This window comes from Chlorocebus sabaeus, chromosome 2 (genome assembly GCF_047675955.1).
Source record: "Chlorocebus sabaeus isolate Y175 chromosome 2, mChlSab1.0.hap1, whole genome shotgun sequence".
NCBI classification, from domain to species: domain Eukaryota; kingdom Metazoa; phylum Chordata; class Mammalia; order Primates; family Cercopithecidae; genus Chlorocebus; species Chlorocebus sabaeus.
In genome coordinates this window covers 11,988,193-12,012,122 of record NC_132905.1, presented here as the reverse complement: position 1 = coordinate 12,012,122, position 23,930 = coordinate 11,988,193, and the positions used below count along the sequence as shown (strand labels likewise).

At 42.2% G+C, this 23,930-nt stretch overlaps 1 protein-coding gene across 3 annotated transcripts in view; it reads right to left on the bottom strand.

The window, feature by feature from the left end:
- The window catches only part of ZFP64 (ZFP64 zinc finger protein), a 100,011-nt gene that overhangs the window by 36,340 nt on the left and 39,741 nt on the right, over positions 1–23,930 (bottom strand). For 2 of the 3 annotated variants that reach the window (XM_008013895.3, XM_008013887.3), the window contains exon 6: positions 21,671–23,538. The exons of the other annotated variant lie outside the window; for it this stretch is intronic. In XM_008013895.3, the coding sequence (XP_008012086.1) occupies positions 22,256–23,538 (1,283 nt within the window). In that variant the 3' untranslated portion in view covers positions 21,671–22,255. Of the gene's footprint in view, positions 1–21,670; positions 23,539–23,930 lie in introns of those variants that run through there. 3 annotated transcript variants of the gene reach the window in all.

The window sequence follows — 23,930 nt, the reverse complement described above, 5'->3', positions numbered from 1 at the left end:
AACAAATTATTAGAGCTGCCACTGAACATGGCTACATTAATTGACTGCCTACTGTGTGCCAGGTACTTAACAACTTAACATGGTTTTTTTTTTCTGGAGACAGAGTCTCACTGTGTCACCCAGGCTGGAGTGCAGTGGCCCCATCTCGGCTCACTGCAAACTCCGCCCCTTGCGTTCAAGTGATTCTCCTGTGTTAGCCTCCCAAGTAACTGGAATTACAGACACCCGCCACAACACCTGTCTACTTTTTGTACTTTTAGTCGTGACGGCGTTTTACCATGTTGGCCAGGCTGATCTCAAACACCTGACCTCGGGTGATGCGCCTGCCTCGGCCTCCCAAAGTGCTGGGATTTCAGGTGTGAACCAGCGCGCCCGGTCCACGACGTGTATTGTTTTATTTAATTCTTCCCTATAACATTATAAGGTAGGTACTTTTACTATCCCCATTATAAAGAAGAAACAAACTGGGGGAAGTTATTTCACTCATCTGGGCCAGATAATCTGGGAAGATGTGGAGCTGGAATTTGAACCCAGTTCTTTCTGACTTCGGAGCCCTTCGCTTAACCATTACCCTCTATCTACTGTCAATCAGTCTAGTTCTTCATGGGCCTGTTTAAAACTACAACTCAGGCTTAAAAGGTCTTTGACTGACAGCACCTGCCTGCTTAAAGGTAATTTGGGTGCGTCTGTGCTGTCTACACCAGATTATGTTGAAAGGTGCTCTATAAAGATGACTGCTGGTTGGGTGCAAGAAATTTTAATACTGAGAAAAATGTAAATTCTCATTGAGCTTCAAGGTATCAATCTTTCAAATCAGTCTGAAGTCTGACTCTCCTTCTGGAGAACATGGTAACTTGGATTTGGCCCAAAATGAATAGAATCCTCTTTAGGATTTTATGTAAAGTCTCATAAAAGCTTAGGCATCTCCAACACCTTATTCCTTTTCTGCATCTTCTCCTGTGAGGTCTGAGTCTTAAGAGCCAATAAGGAACTCGGTGCCTTTAATGAAAGACACGCTACGGAGGCAAGCAGGTGGTGGGCAAATTGGGTGGGGACTCCTATGGGCAGGTTTTCTGTCAGTGGAAAGAAGTTTTCTTTTTCTTTCTTTCTTTTTTTTTTTTTTTAAGGAAGTGGTATGGTTAGGTTTGTCAGAATTTTTTTTTCTTTTTTCTTTTTTCTTTTTTTTTTAAGATGGAGTGTTGCTCTGTCGCCAGGTTGGAGTGAAATGGCCCGATCTCGGCTCACTGCAGCCTCCACTTCCCAGGTTCAAGTGATTCTCCTGCCTCAGCCTCCTGAGTAGCTGGGATTACAGGCATGCACCACCACACCCAGATAATTTTTGTACTTTTAGTAGAGATGGGGTTTCTCCACATTGGCCAGGCCACACAATCCAGAATCTGGATCACAATCTCCTGACCTTGTGATCCGCTGGCCTCGGCCTCCCAAAGTGCTGGGATTACAGGCATGAGCCACCGCGCCCGGCCCAGAATTTTTTTTTAAAGGAAGTGATATGGTTAGAATTTTTTTTTTTTTTAAGGGAAGTTTTTTTTTTTTTAAAGGAAGTGATATAGTTAGGCTTTGTGTCCCCACCCAAATCTCATCTTGAATTATGATCCCCATAATCCCCACGTGTCAAGGGAGAGACCAGGTAAAGGTGATTGGATCATGGGGGTGGTTTCCCCAATACTGTTCTCATGATAGTGAGTTCTCACAAGAGCTGATGGTTTTCTGAGGGGCTCTTCCCCTTCCACTCGGCACTTCTCTTTCCTGCCTCCTTGTGAAGAAGGTGCCTTGCTTCCCCTTCGCCTTCTGCCACGGCTGTAAGTTTCCTGAGGCCTCCCCAGCCATGCTAAACTGTGAGTTGATTAAACCTTTTCCCTTTATAAATTACTCAGTCTCACACAATTCTTAACAGCAGAATGAAAATGGATTAATACTGGAAGCAAGACAAGAAAACAGGATGGGAAGAAATTTTACAAAGACGAATACTTTTTTTTTCACCATACTTGTGTTGAGAGTGACTTTAAAGCAGTATTGTAGTGAAAACGTGATTTTCACTTATCCAGATATTGAACACTGTCTTCAGCATCTCAGTAGGAAATAATAAGTTGAGGATATTCACTAGTAGTCTACTACTGTTTAAGACAGTTTTTGCTATACAATAACCTCAAAATCTCAGTGGTTTTCCACACAAATGTCTGTGGATTCACTGTGGCTCTGTGGAGCTTGGCTGTGGCCTGTGGGTTGGGTTGAGGTCTGTTCCATGTGTCTGTTCATTTCTGCTTAGGCCATCAGTTACGCAGGGTCTGTTCTAAGGCAGACCACTCCAGAGCAAGAGGCTGTGTCAAATTCTACAGCCACATTGAAAGCCCCTGTTCCTGGGCTAGATGTGGAGGCTCACGCCTCTAATCACAGCACTTTGGGAGGCCAAGGCAGGAGGATTGTTTGAGTCCAGGAGCTTGAGACCAGCCTGGGCAACATAGCAAGACTCTCTCTATAAATAATAATCATAATCATAATCATAATCATAATGAAGCCCCTGTTCCCATCAGGTCCACTGATATTCCATTGGCCAAAGCAAGTCAAATGGCTTTGCCCCATTATGGTGGTGCTCCACCCACCATAATGTCAATGGACAAGGTGGGTAAATATTCTGCAGCTGAAGAAAGTACAGAATTTGAGACCATTATCTAGCCTACCATAGCGACTAACATGAAGACAGGAATAAAATCATCTAGCTGGGATGAGAACAGATTGATAAAGATGGACACATTTACAGTATTAATAAATGTATACCTAAACTGCTGGGTGGAAAAACCCAACCGATCTGCTTTGTGGCACGTGACTTGTTATTCTTGGAAAACTGACCGGAGGGAGGTGAAATTCTAAACCGCCTTGTGTTGAGTTGCTGCACTCCACCACTGGAGGGCAGCATTAGTCACCATTTTACAGCTTCTGAGCTTGGTCTTCCGTCAGCAACAAGAGTTGATTTCCACCTGGTCTCAGGGTCTTTATCACTTTCAAAAGTGTCCCAGCTTAGATGATAAACTACACGATCGTCTTATATACATGGTATAACCGTGGCATTTCTTCTCCAGAAATGAACAAAATTTTCAGAAGCTAACACTCCACAAGGACCTCCGACCTCTTTTTTTTTTTTCCATTCCTTTTTTTTCTTCGAGACTTGAGTCTCACTCTGTCACCCAGGCTGGAGTGCAGTGGTGCGATCTAGGCTCACTGCAACCTCCGCCTCCTGGGTTCAAGTGATTCTCTTGCCTCAGCCTCCCAAGTAGCTGGGATTACAGGCACGCACCACCAGGCCTGGCTAATTTTTGTAGTTTTTTTTCCCCCCCCCCAGTAGAGATGGGGTTTCGCCATATTGGCTAGGCTGGTCTCGAATTCCTGACCCGCCTGGTGATCTGCCAGCCTCGGTCTCCCAGAGTACTGGGATTACAGGTGTGAGCCACCGTGCCCGGCCTGGAACAGCAACTATCTTAACAAGAACATGCGACCTGGCTTCCTGATGTGCCCACTTCAGGGATTTCCCTTCTTGGTCTACTGCGCCTCGGGTAGTGGTTTCTCCCTTCTTCAAGAAGGACTTTTTGTCTGGGCGTGGTGACTCATGCCTGTAATCCCAGCACTCTGGGAGGCTGAGGTGGGCAGATCGCTTGAGTCTGGGAGTTTGAGATCAGCCTGGGCAACGTTGTGAGACCCTTTCTCTACAAAAAATACAAAAATTAGCCGGGTGTGGTGGTGCACGCCTGTGAACCCAGCTGCTTGGGAGGCTGAGGTGGGAGGATCACCTGAGCCCGGGAGGTGGAGGTTGCAGTGAGCCGTGATCATACCATTGCATTCCAGCCTGGGCAACAGAGCAAGATCCTGTCTCAAAAAAAAAAAAAAAAAAAAAAAAGGAGGACTTTTCCTTGTTGTAGGAAATCATACACTCACCCCACTGAGAACTAAATGCTAAGGCAGATTTACTGTGAGAATGCTGAAACTCAGGATCCCTCGGCTCCCCAAGTCCCTGTATTGGTAATTTTACATTTTTTTAACAAAAGGCTCCCTAGTTTGCATACACTTCAGGCCCCATAAAAACTGGATCCACTCCTGATTGAAAATCAGATTTTATCCAGGCTGCCTCTCTGCTAGATTTCTCATCTAGTCAGGAGAGAAGCTTGCCTGTTCTGTGTCTGGAAGCCAAGCCTTCCACAGTAAGCCACTGAAAAACTGAACTCAAATTCGCAGGTGTTTTACAGCAGAGTCACTGATTTATACAAGCAGGAGGTTATTAAGATATCTCAGTTTGGTGGCAAGCACCCTGTTTTAATCACGTGTCATTGTGACTTAAGCCAGAGCCACTGGGGGACTGACAGCTTTTCAGCCCAAAGGTGCTTTTTGTGATGCTTTAGGAAGGGTGGCATCAAGGTTCACAAACTGCCTTATGCCTTCTCAGGAGTTTATAGGCCATTCTTACAATAGGATACAGGGTGACTCGGACAATTTCAGTAAAGGGTCTCATAACATTTGTTTAATCATGTGCCAACAACAATAGCAACAATAAAAAAACCCTACAGGTGGTCTAGTTTTTAAACAGAATTCTCCATTCCAATATAAAAAGTTGTTGTAAAATAAAATATAAATTCAATCTAATTTGAAATTATGGACCACTTGTTTTTTGTATGATTTGTGAGCTAAGAATGGTTTTCGCATTTTTATTTTTATTTTTATTTTTTTTTGAGATGGGAGTCTCACTCCGTCACCCAGGCTGGAATGCAGTGGCACAATCTCATCTCACTGCAACCTCTGCCTCCTGGGCTCAAGCGATCCTCCCACCTCAGCCTCCCAAGTAGCTGGGACCACAGGTGCACGCCATACCTGGTTAATTTTTTGTAAGTTTGGTAGAGACAGGGTTTCACCATGTTGCCCAGGCTGATCTCGAACTCCTGACCTCAAGTGATCTGCCTGCCTCAGCCTCCCAAAGTGCTAGGATTACAAATGTGAGCCACTGTGGCTGGTCTGGTTTTCACATTTTTAACTGGTTAACAAAAATCAAAAGAAAATTAGCCGGGCGCGGTGGCTCAAGCCTGTAATCCCAGCACTTTGGGAGGCCGAGACGGGCGGATCACGAGGTCAGGAGATCGAGACCATCCTGGCTAACACGGTGAAACCCCGTCTCTACTAAAAAGTACAAAAAACTAGCCAGGCGAGGTGGTGGGCGCCTGTAGTCCCAGCTACTCCGGAGGCTGAGGCAGGAGAATGGCGTGAACCCAGGAGGCGGAGCTTGCGGTGAGCAGAGATCCGGCCACTGCACTCCAGCCTGGGTGACAGAGCCAGACTTCGTCTCAAAAAAAAAAAAAAAAAAAAGAAAAAAAAAAAGAAAATTAAATTTTGTGAGGTGAAAATTTTATGAAATTGAAATCTCAATGCCTATGAATGGAATTTTATTGGAGCACAGCCATGCCCACTGCCCCAAATATTGACTGTGGCTACTTCCCTGCTACCCGGCAGAGCTGAATCGTTGCAACAGAGAAGAGACGACCCACAAAGCTGAAAACATGTACTATCTGGCCCTTTACCGAAGAAACATTGCTGACTCTGCTCTACGGCAAAACGTCTTCAAATTGAGGGTTTTGTATTGTGGAAATACACAAAGATTCTTTCCTTCCTTCCTCCCTTCCTTCCTTCCTTCTTTCCTTCTTTCTTTCTTTCCTTCTCTCTCTTTCTCTTTCTTCTTCTTCTTTTTCTTTTTTTTTTTTTGACACGGTCTCACTCTGTTGCCCAGTCTGGAGTGCAGTGGCATGATGATGGCTCACAGTTTTTCAGCAACCTTGACCTCCTCGGCTCAAGCAGTCCTCCCACCTCAGCCTCCCAAGAAGCCAGTACTACAGGCATGTGCCATCAAGCCCAGCTAATGTTTTGGTACTTTTTGTAGAGGCAGGGTTTTGACATGTTGCCCAGGCTGGTCTCAAACTCCTGGGCTCAAGTGATCCTCCTGCCTCAGCCTCCCAGAGTGCTGGAATTACAGGCATGAACCACTGCCCCCTGCCAAGATTTTCAGTATATACAGGCATGATTGACTGGGCTTGGTGGCTCATGCCTGTAATCCCAGCACTTTGGGAGGTTGAGGTGGGTGGATCCTTTGAGGTCAGGAGTTCCAGACCAGCCTGGCCAGCATGGTGAAACCCCATCTCGACTAAAAATACAAAAATTAGCCAGACGTGGTGGTGGGTGCCTGTAGTCCCAACTACTCAGGAGACTGAGGCAGGAGAATTGCTTGAACCAGGAGGTGGAGGTTGCAGTGAGCCGAAATCACGCCACTGCACTCCAGCCTGGGTGACGGAGGGAGACTCTCTCTCTCAAAAACAAACAAACAAACAAAAACAGGCATGATTAAGGACATCAATTCTCAGATCCTTAACTTCTAGGCATACCTTTTCCTAAAACTGATCACCTAAGAACACACAGAGAAAGTGGCCCATTATTAATAAACCATACTGAACCAGTGGCTGGAGCCATGAAATCTGAGACATCACAGCGTCAGTGTTGAGAAGGCAAGTGATTCCATAATTAGAAAAGAAACCCAGGTTGTTTTCAGTTCTTTGTTTTTAACAAAATTGACCTAATTAATAACTGATCAATATGTGGTTTTCTGGCATAGAATTCAGAAGAAATTAAAATAATCGAGAAATAGTGCTATAATAATACAATTTGTATTTCTATATTCTTATTTATGTGAATAAAACTCAGAGTTTACATAAATAAAAGAGAATTTGACACATAACTGAAAATAAACTGTATCTCATTTTAGCAACTGCTGAAAAACAGTTTTTTAAAAAAGTAATATTCATAAAGAATATGTAAGCTGACTAAAAACCAGGCCTATCTACCTCATTAAAATAGAAAAACACCAGTACATGGCTTATATTTAATAACTATTTTTCAAATTATATAATAAATGTATGTTGCTTTGGTCAAAATTCCTAATTATCTTGTTTTTTGAGATGGATTCTCATTCTGTCAACTCAGGCTGGAGTGCAGTGGCACGATCTCAGCTCACTGCAACCTCTGCCTCCCGGGCAAGTGATTCTCCTGCCTCAGCCTCCTGAGTAGCTGGGACTACAGGCGTGCACCACCACACCCAGCTAACTTTTGTATTTTTAGCAGAGATGGGGTTTTGCCATGTTGGCCAGGCTGGTCTCAAACTCCTGACTTCAGGTGATCCATCCACCTTGGCCTCCCAAAGTGATGGAATTACAGGCGTGAGCTACTGTGCCTGACCCTAATGGTAATTTGATATTGAAGAAATGTCTAAAGCTTAGAGCCCTCTGATCATAGAAAATAAAAGATGTGAATTTCAATTTATATAGCCATAATTTTGTTGCTGAGAAGTATGATGAAATAAATGATAATTTTTTAACTTTAATAATATTTCCTACTTTCAAGGCCCGCTCTCTATCTAAGAAGTTTCAGAAACTGATTCTCTCAACCTGACTGGCTAGGATGAGCCACCGCCTCATTTTTTTTTCCTGGTAACACCATTATTTTATCTCAACTTTGCTGGGCTACAGGACCTAGGGCATCTAAGAAATGGATCAGATTGGGATTCAACTTTTCATCTCCACCGGAACAGAGTTTAACGACTACTGAAGAGAAAAGAATCTTATGTCCAAGGATATAATTCATCTGCCAGGACAAAAGAAGTCCCATCTATGTGCCCTTCTGAGGAGCATACTCCAGGAGGTACTCTAACCAAATGAAAATGAAATCAGTAAAGGCACAACACAGGGAAGTTGAGGGATATAAGAAACAATGGTGAACGATGAATGCAGTAATTTTTGGTTAAATCTAAATGGAGATGGTAAACTGACTGGGAATTTGAATGTAAGTTTGCCCCATAGGGCAAAACTTAACAAAAGCCTAGCAATAAACTTATAAGTCATCTCAGCAAAACTCAGAATTTGAGGATGGGGGCTGTAGAAGATGAAGTCCAAAAGCTTCCTCTCATCAGGGAAGAATTTCTTAATGGAAGATTGAGGCATGGTTAATGTTTACTTTTTATACAGCAGTAGGCAAATATATATTTAACAATCACAATCATTGTTAGATGTTGGAAAGTAGGCCAGGTGCACTGGCTCATACCTGTAATCCCAGAACTCTGGGAGGCAAAGGTGGGCAGACTGCTTGAGCCCAGGAGTTTGAGACCAGCCTGGGAAACACAGAAAAACCCCATCTTTATAAAACAAACCAACCAAACAAACAAAAATTAGCCAGGCATGGAGGCACACACCTGGAGTCCCAACTACCTGCGGGGCTGAGTGGGAGGATCACTCGAGCTGGGGAGGTCAAGGCTGCAGTGAGCCAAGATCACTCCACTGCACTCCAGCCTGGGAGACAGAGACTCTATCTCAAAAAAAAAAAGCAACACACAAAAAATTGGAATGTAACTGTCAGCAGAATGGAGATGAATATATACCTTTTTAGAGAAAAGAAAAAGGAAAAAGGAGAAAACTGCGAACTTTAATAAATAGCAAATACTAAATAAGATGGAAGTGAATAATAGCACGTATATATTACTGTAATAAATACAAATGATTTGAATTCTCCTATCAAAGACAAGGAGAGGCTGATAAAGAAAGATACTGAATAACGGAATGGGCAGACATGAACCGGGCAAATGAAATAAAATACAAAATAAGACTTAGAATGTTATTATGAGATAAAGCATGATTTAAGGCCAAAAGCTATTATTAAATAGAAGGAACAGGTACATAAGAATAAAAGGAAAAAATGACCAAGAACATAGAATAGCTACAAACTTTGTATACATCAAATAACACATGGCAAAATATAATTTTAAAAAGCACCCTGGTAATATAAGGAAAGCTTGGTTTTAAAAATGCAATCCTCATGAGAGATTTTAAAATATTTCTTTCAGAGTTTACCAAATAGACACAAACTAAGAAAGGATTAGAAGAACTGAATAATTCATAAAAATGTAAACTTTACAGAGACTATATATTCTTCTCTAATAGTCACCAAATACGTACAAAAATTGGTCATGTAAATAGCCATACAGAAAACTGTTAAATTCTAAGAAGACATACAAGCAGCCAACAAACATATGAAAAAATGCTCAACATCCTAATCATGAGAGAGATGTAAATCAAAAGCACCGTGAGATACCATCTCACACTAGTCACCGTGGCTACCGTGAAAAAGACAGAAAACTAAAGATATTCGTGAGGTTGAGGAGAAAAGGAAACATCTGTACACTGCTTGTGGGAATGTAACTTAGTTCGGCCACTGTGGAAAGCAGTTCGGAGATTTCTCAAAGAACTTAGAACTACCGCTTGACTCAGCAATCCCATTAATACGAATCATTCTACCAAAGCCACATGCACGCATATGTTCATCACAGCACTATTCACGATAGCAACATGGAACCAGCCTAGATGTCCATCAGTGGTGGACTGGATCAAGGAAATGTGGTATGTATACCATGGAATACGTCACAGCCATAACAACATGAAATCATGGACTTTGCAGCAACATAGATGCAACTGGAGGTCATTATCCTAAGTGAATTAATGCAGGAACAGAAAACCAAATACCACATGTTTTCACTTATAAGTGGGAGCTAAACATTGAGTACCTGTGGACACAAAGATAGGAACAACAGACACTGGGGCCTACTTGAAGGTGGAGGGAGGGAGGAAGTTGAGGGTTGAAGAACTACTTATTGGGTACTATGCTCACTACCTGGGTGACCAAACCATTTATACACAAAACCCCAGTGACATGCAATTTACCTAGGTAAAAAACCTGCCCCCCCAGTGACATGCAATTTACCTAGGTAAAAAACCTGCACACGTACCCCCTAAACCTAAAATAAAAGTAAAAACAAAAACAAAAACAAAAACAAAGCAAAACAAAGAAAATGACATAATGAGGGAGAAAAATATTTATTTTACAGGTCACATTTTCAGGCCAAAACCCAGTAACATCAGAAACCAAAAGCCAAAATACAGTTTCACAAATTGTAATACAGGCACACCTTGTTTGATTGTCCTTAGCTTTATTCTGCTTTGCAGATGCCCAGTTTTGTTTTTTTTTTTTTCACACATTGAAGTTTGTGGCAAGCCCGCATAGAAAAAGTCTTATGGGCACCATTTTTCCAACAGCGGGTGCTCACTTTGGTTCTCTGTGTCATATTCTGGTAATTCTCACATTTCAAGCTTTTTTATTATTATTATATCTGTTATGGTTATCTGTGATTGGTAATCTTTGATATCACTCTTGTAATTGCTTCGGGGTGCCATGAACCATGTCCATATAAGATGGCGAAGTTAATTGATAAATGTACTGTGTGTTCTGACTGCTCCACAGAACAACTGTTCCCGTCTCTCCCGCTGCTTGAGCCTCCCTATTCCCTGAGACCCAACAATGTTGAAATTAGGCCAATTAATAACCCTACAATGGCCTCTAAGTGTTCCAGTGAAAGAAAGAGTCCCACGTCTCTCACTTTAAATCAAAAGCTAGACAAGGTTAAGCTTGGTGAGGAAGGCATGTTGAAAGCCAAGACAGGCTGAAAGCTGGGCCTTTTGCACCAGTTAGCCAACTGGTGAATGCAAAGGAAAAGTTCTGCAAAGAAATTAAAAGTGCTACTCCAGTGAACATATGAATGATAAGAAAGTGAAACACCCTATTGTTGATGTGAAGAACGTTTGAGTGATCTGAATAGAAGATCACACCAGCCACGACATTGTCTTCAGCCAAAGCCTAATCCAGAGCAAGGACGTAACGCGTTAAATTCTATGGAGACTGAGAGAGCTGAGGAAGCTGCAGAAGAAAATTGGAAGCTGGCAGAAGTTGGTTCAGGAGGTTTAAAGAAAGAGGCCATCTCCAGATCACAAAAGTGCAAAGTGAAGCAGCAGGTGCTGATGCAGAAGCTGCAGCAAGTTACCCAGAAGATCTAGCTAAGATCACTGATGAAGGAGGCTACACTAAATAGATTTTTCAATGTAGATGAAACTATCTCCTACTGGAAGAAGATGCCATCTAGGATGTTCATAGCTAGAGAGGAGAAGTCAAAGTCTGACTTCAAAGCTTCAAAGGACAGGCTGACTTTCTTGTTAGGGGCTAATATAGCTGGTAACTTAAAGTTGAAGCCAGTGCTCGTTTGCCATTCCAAAAATCCTAAGGCTCTTAAGAATGATGCTAAATCTACTGTCTAGGCTCTAGAAATGGAACCATGAAGGCTGGATGACAGCACCTCTGTTTACGGCATGGTCTACTGAATATTTTAAGCCCTATGTTGAGACCTACTGCTCAGAAAATAGGTTCCTTCCACAATATTACTGCTTATTGACAATGCACCTGGTCACCCAAGAGCTCTGATGGAGATGTACAAGGAGACAAATGTTGTTCTCCTGCCTGCTAACATAACCTCCATCCTGTAGCCCATGGATGAGGGGGTAATTTTGACCTTGAAGTCTTATTATTGAAGTAATACATTTCTTAACACTATAGCTGTGATAGTGATTCCTCTGATGCATCTGGGCAAAGTAAATTGGAAACCTTCTAAAAAGGATTCACTATTCATTTTTTTTTTTTTCACCAGAACATCAAGATGAAGGATTCACCATTCTAAATGCCATGAAGATCATTCGTGATTCTTGGGGGGAGGTCAAAATATCGACCTTAGCAGGAGTTTGTAAGAACTTGATTCCAATCGTCATAAATGAACTTGAGAGAGTTCAAGACCTCAGTGGAGGAAGTAGCTGCAGAGATGGTGGAGATAGCAAGAGAACTAGAATTAGAAGTGGAACCTGAAGATATGGCTGAATTGCTGTAATCTTATGAGAGAACTTGAATGGATGAGGAGTTGCTTCTTATGACTGAGCAAAGGAAGTGGTTCCTTGAGATGGCATCTACTCCTGGTAAAGATGTTCTGAACATTGTGAAAATGACAACAAACAACTTAAAATATTACATAGCCTTAGCTGATTAAGCAGTGCCAGGGTTTGAGAGGATTGAGTCCAATTTTGAAAGCAGTCTTACTATGAGTAGAGTGATATCCAACAGCATTAGATGTTGCAGAGAAATCTTTCATGAAGATTTAATTATGTCTTTTGCAGCAACACAGATGAAACTGGAGGCTGTTATTTTACACAAAATAACTCAGAAACAGAGAGTCAAACACTGCATGGTCTCACTTATAAGTGGGAGCTCAATAATGTTTATACATGGGCATACAGTGTGGAATAATAGACATTACAGACTCAGAAGGATGGGAGGGAGGTAAGGGATCAGAAATTGCTTAATAGGTCTGGCGTGGTGGCTCACGCCTGTAATCCCAGCACTTTGGGAGGCCAAGGTGGGCGGATGACCTGAGGTCAGGAGTTCGAGACCAGTCTGGCCAGCATGGTGAAACCCCATCTCTATTAAAAATACAAAAGTTAGCTGGGTGTGGTGGCACGTGCCTGTAATCCCAGCTACATGGGAGACTGAAGCAGGAGAATTGCTTGAACTCGGGCAGTGGAGGTTGGAGTGAGCTGAGATTGCGCCACAGCACTCCAGCCTAGGTGACAGAGTGAAACTCCATCTCACACACACACACACACACACACACACACACAAATTGCTTAATGGGTAAAATGTACATTATTTGGGTGATGGTTACATTAAAAGCCCAGATTTCACCTCTATGCAATATATCCATGTAACAAAACTGCACGCACTTGTACCCCTTAAATTTATACCAAAAAAGGCAAAAAAGAGGCCAGGTGCGATGGCTCACACCTGTAATCCCAGCATTTTGGGAGGCCGAGGCGGGCTGATCACAAAGTTAGGAGTTTGAGACCAGCCTGACCAACATGTTGAAACCCCGACTCTACTAAACATATAAAAATTAGCTGGGCATGGTGGGGCGCACCTGTAGTCCCAGCTACTCAGGAGGCTGAGGCAGGAGAATCGCTTGAACCCAGGAGGCAGAGCTTGCAGTGAGCTGAGATCGCGCCATTGCACTGCACCCTGGGTGACACAGCGAGATTCCGTCTTAAAAAAAAAAAAAAAAAAAAAAAAAGGCAAAAAAGAGGAAGAGTCCATTGATGTGGCAAACTTTGTTGTTGTCTTATTTTAATAAATTACTACAGTTACCCCAACCTTCAGCAACCACAACCCTGATCAGTCAGCAGCCATTGGCATTGAGGAAGATCCTTTATCAGCAAAATGACTGCAACTTGCTGAAGGCTCATATGATTGTCAGCAATTTTTAGCAACATAGTATTTTTAAATTTAAGTATATACTTTTAAAAGTCACAATGCTATTGTGCCCTTAATAGACTTTAGTATAGAATAAACATAACTTTTATATGCACTGGGAAATTAAAAAATATGTGTGACTCACTTCACTGTGATATTTGCTTTATTGTGGTGGTCTGGAACCAGACTCACAATATCTCCGAAATATGTCCGTACTTGCAAAATAGGAAACGTACCTTTATATAACCCCTGGATTCTGGTCCTATCCCCTTCAAAGCAACCAACTAACCATCCCTAAAACTGAAATAACAAAGTCTAGAAGTTTATGGAAAGAAGGGCACGTCATATAAAAGTTTATGGGGATGGATATAAGGAAAATTTTTGAATGATTTTGTAGGCAATAAAGATTACAGGATATCAGCCGAGCACGGTGGCTCACACCTGTAATCCCAACACTTTGGGAGGCCAGAGCGGGCAGATCACGAGGTCAGGAGATCGAGACCATTCTCACTAACATAGTGAAATCCCGTCTCTACTAAAAATACAAAAAAATTAGCTGGGCCTGGTGGCGGGCGCCTGTAGTCCCAGCTACTCGGGAGGCTGAGGCAGGAGAATGGCGTGAACCTGGGAGGCGGAGCTTGCAGTGAGCCGAGATCAGGCCACAGCACTCCAGCCTGGGTGACAGAGTGAGAATCCGTCTCAAAACAAACAAAAAAAAGACAGGGTATCCTGTCAGTTCCCGGTTCTGGATTATCTGCTTCTATAGAGGTTAGTGCCCTTTAATGGTTTTGAGCTATTTCACACTTTAGTTTTATTTTTTTTTTAGACACGGTCTCACTCTGTCACCAAGGCTAGAGTGCGGTGGCGCATTATCACAGCTCACTGAAGCCTCAATCTCCCCAGATCAAGTGATCCTCCAATCTCAGCCTCTAGAGTAGCTGGGACTACAGGTGCACACCAGCACGCCCAGCCAATTTTTTTTTTTTTTATAGTATTTGTAGAGACAGGGTCTCCCCTATGTTGCTCAGGCTGGTCTGGAATGCTTGGACTCATGTGATCCTTTTGCCTTGGCCTCCCAAAGTGCTGAGATTATAGGCGTGAACCACCGTGCCTGGCCATTTTACAACTTTGCAGGTTACAGAAACAGATAGTATTTCAAATAACTCATCCACAGCACTGCAAACAGATTTCGTTTAATGGAATGCAACTGATTACTACTGTGGAGATAGTGACCAGTTTTGCATCTGTTGGTGAATTTATTTCAGCATTCCTGATTGCCTATGTAATCATGCATTTGTTGATTCTCCTTTGAGCCTGTTGTATCTTACTGATTCCTCCTTTAATTAATGAATTAAATACTTGACATGTGCTAATCTTATATTTGTATGACAGTCATGATTTTAACTCAAAAAATTATCTTTTAACACAGGTGAATGCATAATGGAAAATATATAGCTTTAAATATTGTTATTGCTAAAGACTGAATAAGTGAACTTAATATATGAAATTAGAATAACAAAATAAAATGAAAGAAAAGCAGGGGAAAGAATTATTAAAATAAAAGTTGAGGCCCGGCGCAGTGGCTCACACCTGTAATCCCAGCACTTTGGGAGGCCAAAGTGGGTGGATCACGAGGTCAAGAGATCGAGACCATCCTGGTCAACATGGTGAAACCCCATCTCTACAAAAAATACAAAAAAACTAGCTGGGTGTGGTGGTGCACATATGTAGTCCCAGCTACTCGGGAGGCTGAGGCAGGAGAATCGCTTGAACCCAGGAGGCGGAGCTCGCAGTGAGCCGAGATTACGCCACTGCACTCCAGCCTGGGTGACAGAGCGAGACTCTGTCTCAAAAAAAAAAAAAAAAAAAAAAAAAGCTGAAAGCTGAAATGAATGAAATGGGGGAGGGGTAGAGAAATAAATAAAAGCAAAAGTGCTACTTTTACTTTAATACAAATGACTAAATAAGTAAACCCTTAGCATGCTAAGTAGAAGACTAAAAATACAACAATAAAAAAGGAAACCCCAAAACCAGTAGTAACAAGAAAGGTGATGGACCCCCAAATGCCAAAGTTATTAAAATATTTTAAAAAGAAAGTTAAATGGAATCATAGGGCCACATAATTGAAAATTTAGAGCAGAGTAAATGATTTTTTTTCTTTTGCTAAATATAAACTACTAAAACTGATCCAGATAAGATATACAACCTGAACAGATCAGTAATTACAGAAAATAATTGGGAAGTTTGTTAAGAACGTCACAATGAAAAAGACTATCAGCCAAGATAACAGAACAGATAATTTCTGAGATAGTCAAACTATAGCAGGTCACCGAAAAAGAAGAGAAGAGCTCCAGGGTATTTTTAGAGTTGCACAAGCTCCAATTTATTTTTAGAGTTGTGTAAGAAACAAGCAAAAATCAGAGATAGCACTAAAAAAGAAAACTAGAGACCAGCTGCATGTATGTGTATACAGTCGTTGCCACTTATCAACAGGGATCCATTCTGAGAAATACGGCGTAGTCTATGGTTCCCAGGCTAGAAATCCATACAGCACGTGAATGTGCTGAGTACTGTAGGTAATGGTAACACAATGGTAAGTACTTGTCTATCTAAATATAACTAAACATAGAAAAGGCACGGCAGCCCAGGCTGGTGGCTCGTGCCTGTAATCCCAGCACTTTGGGAGGCTGAGGTGGGTAGATCACTTGAGCCCAGGAGTTCAAGACCAGCCTGGGCAGCATGCCAACACCCATCTCTACAAAAAAATACGTCGTGGTACATGCCTGTGGTCCCAGCTACTTGGTAGGCTGAGGTGGGAGGATCACCTGAGCCTGGGGAGGTAAAGACTGCAGTGAGGTGAGCTGTGATTGTGCCACTGCACTCCAGCCTGCGTGACAGAGTAAGACCCTATCTCAAAAACAAAACAAAACAAAAGTACAGTAAAAATATGGTATAAAAGATAAAAATATGGTACACCTGTTTAGGACACTTATCATGAATGGAGCTTGCAGGATTGGAAGTTGCTCTGGGTGGGTCAGTGGGTGAGTGGTGAGTGAATGTGAAGGCTTAGGTCATGACTATGTACTACTGCAGACCTTAAAAACACTGTACACTTAGACTACTCTAAATTTATTAAAAAATTCTTTCTTCAGTAGTAAATTAAGTATAGCTTATTGTAACTTTTTAACTTTATACATGTATTAATTATAAAGATTTTGACTCTTATCAAAGTCTTTTGTAATAACACTCAGCTGAAAACACAAGCATTGTACAACTGTACAAAAATATTCTTTCTTTATATCCTGATTCTATAAGCCTTTTCTATTTTGTTTTTCTTTTACTTTTTCAACTTAAAAACAAAAAAACAAAAAGACAAAAAAAAAAACTAAGACACAAACATGCACACTAGCCTCAGCCTATGCAGGGTCAGGATCATCAAGATATCAGTAGGCAATAGAAATGTTTCAGCTCCATTATTATTATGAGATCACCATTGTAATATGCAGTCTGTTGTTGACCAAAATGCCATTACGCAGCAAATGGCTAGAGTTGTAAAACTTCCAGGTAAGATATTAGAAAACGAAATCCAGCAGTGTTTTGGAAGAATAATTCAACATGACCAAGAGGATTTGTTCCAGGAATGCAAGGTGACTTAACATACCAGGGTATATGCTATACGAATTCACTGTGTCAACATATTTAAGTGCAAAACCTAAATACTTATGGCTAACGATTTTAAGAAGATATTTGATAAAATTCAGCAAGCAACCCTGATAAGTGAAATTGCATCAGTATTTTATATGAACTTATCAAAAGAATGACTATGAAAATATTAAGTCTTCTACTCAAAAACCTTTATTCAACTCCATTGTAAACATTATTCAGTCAAATTATTTAGTCTATTTTTATTATATAAGGTCTGTGTTTCTTTTTTTTGAGATGGAGTTGCGCTCTGTCGCCCAGGCTGGAGTGCAGCAGCGCAATTTTGGCTCACTGCCGCCTCCACCTCCTGGGTTCAAGCGATTTCACTCTGAGTGAAAACTGGAGCAGAAGAAAATGACCTAAGTATATAAAAACCATTATCCAAAGGAGTGGTGTATATTACATTGGAAAATTCTAAAGTTAGAATTAGGAATCACGGCAAGGATGCCAGCTGTATTAGCGTTGTTTGGAGGTTCTGGCTAAAGCAACAGGACAAGAAAACAAAATAAGTAGTAAAAATATTCTAAGGGAAGAGATAAAACAATATGAAAATAAAAGACTATATCAGATAATTATAAATCATATTTATCAGAGACCAAGGATTTCTAATAAATACAATTCATTACTGAGAATTTTTCTTTAATATAGACAAATATAGTCTATTTTGGCTTTTCTTGATGTCTGCAACAAATACAAAAATTCCTATTCACAATTATGATAAAATTATGGAATAATTAAAAAACACAGGGCCGGGCACGGTGGCTCACTCCTGTAATCCCAGCACTTTGGGAGGCCGAGGCAGGCGGATCACTTGAGGCCAGGAGTGCAAGACCAGCCTGGCCAACATGGCGAAACCCCATCTCTAGTAAAAATACACACACAAAAATTAGCCAGGAATAGTGGCAGGCGCCTATAATTCCAGCTACTCAAGAGGCTGAAGTGAGAGAATCGCTTGAACCCAGTGAGCCAAAATTGCGCCACTGCACTCCAGCCTGGGTGACACAGCGAGACTTCATCTCAAAAAAAAGAAACACAGACCTTATATAATAAAAATAGACTACATAATTTGACGGAATAATGTTTACAATAGGAGTTAAAGGTTTTTGGGTAGAAGACTTAATATTTTCATAGTCATTCTTTTGATAAGTTCATATAAAATACTGATGCAATTTCAATAAAAAATTTCAAAAGATTTTCTTTTTTGGTGGGGGTGGTTTAGGTACTGGATAAAATAACAGTTCCTTTGGAAGAATAAATATCTAAGAATTGCTAAGAAAATTTTGGAAAATAATAGCTGGGGGAAGCTTTGTAAGTCTAAAAGATTAAGCTTACCTTAATGCTAATATGATCAAATAAGTGACGTTAGCAAGCCAGATCATCTTCTGGAATCTCAGATCTCTAATCTTCCAGAATAAAGAACTTCTGGAAGTATATTTGTGAACTTTAGCTACATGAGTTAAATTAGGATTTCAGTTTTCAGGAAAATAATATTTAACAAATGGTTCTGGCATAAGCAGACAGTCAAACTTGTTCATCATAACATATAAATATGAGTTCTGGGCATGAGCTGTAATCCCAGCACTCTGGGAGGCTGAGGTGGGCAGATCACAGGAGGCCAGGAGTTTGAGACCAGCATGGCCAACGTGGTGAAATCTCATCTCTACTAAAAATATAAAAATTAGCCAGGCACGGTGGCACACACCTGTGATCCCAGCTACTTGGGAGGCTGAGGCAGGAGAATCGCCTGAGCCTGGGAGGCAGAGCGGGCAGTGAGCTGAGATCGCGCCACTGTACTCCAGGCTGGGCGACAGAGCCAGACTCTGTCTCAAAACAAGAAAAAAAAAAAAAAAAGAAAAGGAAAAAAAAAAAAGAATTCTGGCTGCAGCAAGGAGCCAACGAAAAACAAACAAGCAAGCAGGAAAAACACTAAAGGGAAAACCAATTTAATCTCAGGGGAAGGATGGATGTTCTTAGAAAATACAGGTGCCACAAATGAAGCGACAGGAGCATCTAACCACAGAAAAAGACAGTCATTTTTATATGGTGACAGCCCCACAAGTAAAGTCAAAACACAATGACAGGAGGGGAAGAAACTCAGCAATGTGTGACTGACATCGGGTTAGTGTTCCCAACTTCCCAACAGCCAAGGAGAAAAAGGAGGGAGTAAAAGTTCTAAGTTCACATAAGAGAGAAGCACACATGGTCAACCAGCCTATGCAGAGATGTCTCAGAAAGCACAGACCACAACACCAGCTAGGGGAGTGCATGAAGGCCAGATAACCATTTTCACACAGCAGATTGACAAAACTTCCAAAGGTAGTTAGGCCCACATCACGGATGAGACTATCATTGTGAAAATTAATCCATATTTATGTAAGTACAAACTATGGAAGCTCCATGAAACTTACTCTTTTGAATCTACTTACAGAAAAAAAAAAAAGAGCAGAATATGAAAGCTTACTGGGGCAGTTTGTAATGGCAAACTATTCCTCAAACAACCTTAGTAATCATAATAGCAAGATGACGGACTAAAGCCTGGCATGTCTGTAACATTTGTTTAAAAAAACTAGGTCTAGTTGTGTTGACCCACAGGACTGTCAATAGATGGAATAATCAAAGCAAGTTGCAGAGAAATGTGCAGAGTATGATACAATTACTGTAGAACTAGGAAAACCTTTTCTATGTTATCTTTTGAGTATATTGGTAAGAATACAGAGCACCTAACATTACTTACCTTGGATGGGGTGAGAATATGGAGGGGCTGGAAGTTGTTGGCTTGGTGTTTGTACAGTTCTGTGTGTAATTTATTCCAAAGAATAAGTTTTACTGTTGTAGTTTGTAAAGAGACAAAACAACCAACAAATCAAATATGCACGTGTGTACATGTCCATGCATGTGTATGTATGTATGTGTATGTATATATATGGAAGGCAGCTGGTAGGTAGAGATCTAAGGATGCAAAAAGAAATATAGAATATAAAAATATTATGCTTAATTAAACTACAACTTTATAACTGGAGTAGAAAACATATATACATAAGCATTAAAAAAGAGTGATACGGGCTGGGCACGGTGGCTCACACCCGTAATCCCAGCACTTTGGGAGGCCGAGGTGGGCAGATCATGAGGTCAGGAGATCGAGACCATTCTGGCTACGGTGAAACCCCGTCTCTACTAAAAATACAAAAAATTAGCCGGGCATGGTAATGGGTGCCTCTAGTCCCAGCTACTCGGGAGGCTGAGGCAGGAGAATGGTGTGAACCCAGGAGGTGGAGCTTGTAGTGAGCCCAGATCGCGTCACCGCACTCCAGACTGGGCGACAGTGCGAGACTCTGTCTCAAAAAAAAAAAAAGATTGATCGGAAGTCCATCAAAATGGTTACAGTCTGTATAGTTTGTATCTGGACAGTAAGGTTGATTATTAGTAACTTCTATTTTTTTCCTAGTAATATTCTGTTTTTCATAGTTTCTATCTTGAATACACATTATAATCAGGAAAAAATCCTTTACATTTGAAAAAAGTGGGAAAAAAGAAAGATGTAGAAAATAGGACCAGGACAATGGAAGTTTCCCAGCTGAAATTCAAAAGCAGAACAGTTTCTAAAGGGTTGTAAGCAGTGAGTTTAAAGTGACAAAATTATTTAAATCACTAACATTGTATACTGCAAGCCTTTTCTGTTTCTTACCAAAAACCATAGCCAATAACTCACTATTATCATTGATGATAGGAAAATAAAGAAATTATGGCAAATATAATATAGCAAGTCATCAAAATTGTGTTCAAATATTACGGATCAAAGAAAGAAGAATAAAAGTGGTAAAAATGTATCTAAGTATTCTGATAATATTCTAAATATGCTTCTGTCGCAAGAGTAACCTCCCCTTCTCACCAATCCTTGCTGACAGCAGAAATGAGTGGTATTACAACACTGGAGAATGGCTTAAGGTACAAACATGGGTGATTCTAGCTTGCTCTCTGGCACCACCTACTGATCAAACAGCATCTCAACGGAAAACCGCACAATTTGAATTTTCCTCTTCTCAATACAACCTATGCTCTGGAAAAAATCTAGGTACTCTTTCAGTCCACTCATCTGGGTTCTGCACAGATATTAACATCTCAAAAATGGTATTCTAGAAAATTCTGTCTTGTTAGTAGGAACTTTGATCATTTTTGCATCTAAACAGAAATGCCAGGATTGTCAGTCCGAGGTTTCAAAACGAAAACGACAGTGAGATGGATCACTTTATCACGTTAGGTACCACATCTATTTAATGTGACTGTGGAGGAGGTAAGATGACTGTGTGACGTTTATGAGAGGATTAAAAACCTTTGCTGCTTCAGGTTGTTTTTGACTAATGACTCACACCCCATCATTCCCAAATCCCACCTTGGCTCTAAAGAATCATTAACATTCGGTATATTTTAATCAGATATCAATTTATTAGGGAACCATTCATTTGCTGCTCATTAGCACTAAACATTTGTTTTTGGGGGGTCAAGTATCCATGTCACGTTATGTAGAAAATGGTCCTTCATGCCAACAGGCTTACATGTATAAAACATGAATACCCCCAAACTCTGGGGAGTATTCCAGAATGGGGCAAAAGAGAGGCTGCGAAGTACCATTTACTACACAAATTTAATAAGATGGACAAAAACCTTTATCAGACTTGGAAAATCAAGTTGGAAACAAACACATATATTCACTACTTAATGCATTTAATTCCAATCCCTCATTGGAATCACCTTGGTAACAGTTAAGATTCTACAACAGTATGATGTGACGATCCAGAGGTGGTCTCAAAGTTGTTACAGTGTTAAAAAAAATTATAGTAAGCAGTATAAAATTACAATTTATTATGGGGCCAGGGAGATTCACAGCCATCCTTAAAAATATTAAGAGCAAACCACGGCCAGGCATGGTGGCTCACACCTGTAATCCCAGCACTTTTGGGAGGCTAAGGTGGGCAGATCACTTGAGGTCAGGAGTTCAACATGATGAAACCCCGTCTCTATCAAATATACAAAAATTAGCCAGTCATGGTGTCGTACACCTGTGGTCCCAGCTACTCCGGAGGCTGAGGCACGAGAATCGCTTGAACCTGGGAGGCTGACATTGCAGTGAGCCAAAATCACGCCACTGCACTCCAGCCTGGGAAACAGAGCGAGACTCCGTCTCAAAAACAAAACGAAACAAAGAAAACATGAAGAGCAAACCTTTTAGAGAATTCTACTTATGATTTCTTTTTCTCAATTCCTTTCCCCCACTCCTTTTGTCTTTTAAGCACTAATCTGGTATGGAGTCAGCGGGACAGAGCAAAGCTGGATGGGCTGCCCCTTGAATGATGGAGTAGGTCTGCTTGGGTAGTTCTTGCTGGGAAGAGGAGGAGAGGACCGGCGGCGCAGTGGTGGCCACTGCGATGTTCTGGCCTCCATCGCTCACCACTGTCACTTCTGCTGTCCCCTCCTGAATCAAGGCGTTTAGGCCTTCAAAGTCAGTGCAAGTAATACCCGAACTGGTAATGAAAGTCTGATTGCCAGAGCCTTCCTGGGGGCCACCTGGGGCCGTGGGGATGAGAGTCTGGTGCAGAGTGGCTCCGTCCGTCTGGTCGTGAGTGGTCAGCAGGACAGCCGGCTGGGTCATTGCGCCCGCCTCGCTTGGACACCGCGAGGACTGAGGGGGGGCGATCAGACTGACCTGGCGCAGGATCTGCAGCCGGCTGTTCCCTGGGAGTTCCTCTGGGTTCTGGGCCACCAAGGCAGGCGGGACGATGTTCACTGCAGCGGCGGCAGCCTGGACGATGGTGTTCGCCTGTGGCACCTGATGCCCGACGATGATTTTGACTCTTCCCTCGCTGAACTGCGGCACTTGGCTGGGCTGGAGGGGTACCTGGAGGTGTCCCACAGTGAGAGGCGTGGCGGGCTGCTTGCTGGGGTCGATCTGAAACTGGAGGACGGTCACGTCCGAGTTCTTACTCTCATTGTACTCACTGTGCTGTCTCTTGTGGCTGCGGAGTGAGTCCTCCCGCATGAAGGAGGCGTCGCATATATCGCAGTGGAAAGTCTTCTTGGCATCCAGCTTGGCCACCTGCCGGCTGCTCTGCCTGCCCGTGTCCTTCCTCTCCAGAGCCTCAGTCTTAACCATGTCCGCATGGAACTTCTTCATGTGCTTGCTCAGGTTGCTAGGCTGTTTGGTGTCGAAGCTGCAGTAGTTGCATTTGAAAGGGCGGTCGGTGCAGTGGATGCGCTCGTGGATGCGCAGGGCGGCCTTGCTGGAGCAGGAGTAGCTGCATTCCGAGCACTTCTCCGGATGCTCCGACTGGTGCACGCGGCTGTGCTTCCGGAGGGTGGCTTTGCTGTCACCCAGGAAGTCGCAGTGCGGACACTTGAAGTTATTCCCGCTGTGCTTGATGCGGATGTGCGACTTGAGGTTCCCCTTCATGGTGCAGCGGACGTTGCAGAACTCGCACTTGAAAGGCTTCTCCCCTGAGTGCACCCGCATGTGCCTTTTCAAGTCCGAGCTGATTTTGAACTTGGCGCTACAGAGCCAGCACTGGAAGGGGGCGTCCCCTGTCAACACAAGGTGAGTTTCGATAAGAACAGGCAGGCAACAACCACAGCGGATCCCCCCGAAGCACACACCAGAAAATCGCTTACACAAGGTGGGGGGGTGCAGACCTTCTAACTGCAGCTTCTAGCAGCCCCTGGGAGTGGGGGAACAGGGGCAGGGTTTCTTTTCCTTTCCCCAGACCCAAACCACCACCACTGGTATCAAACCCAGAAGAAAAATGGGAGATCGAAAAGAGCAATTTAATTGTCCCAGATAAAATAAGATTTACAAGTATACTTGTTACATTCTTTAAAACACTCAAACTATCTTTCATACTGTTAATGTGCCCACTCTGCTAGTTAATGGTTCACAGTTGAAGACTCTGGCACAACCCGCTGATTTTGATCGAGTT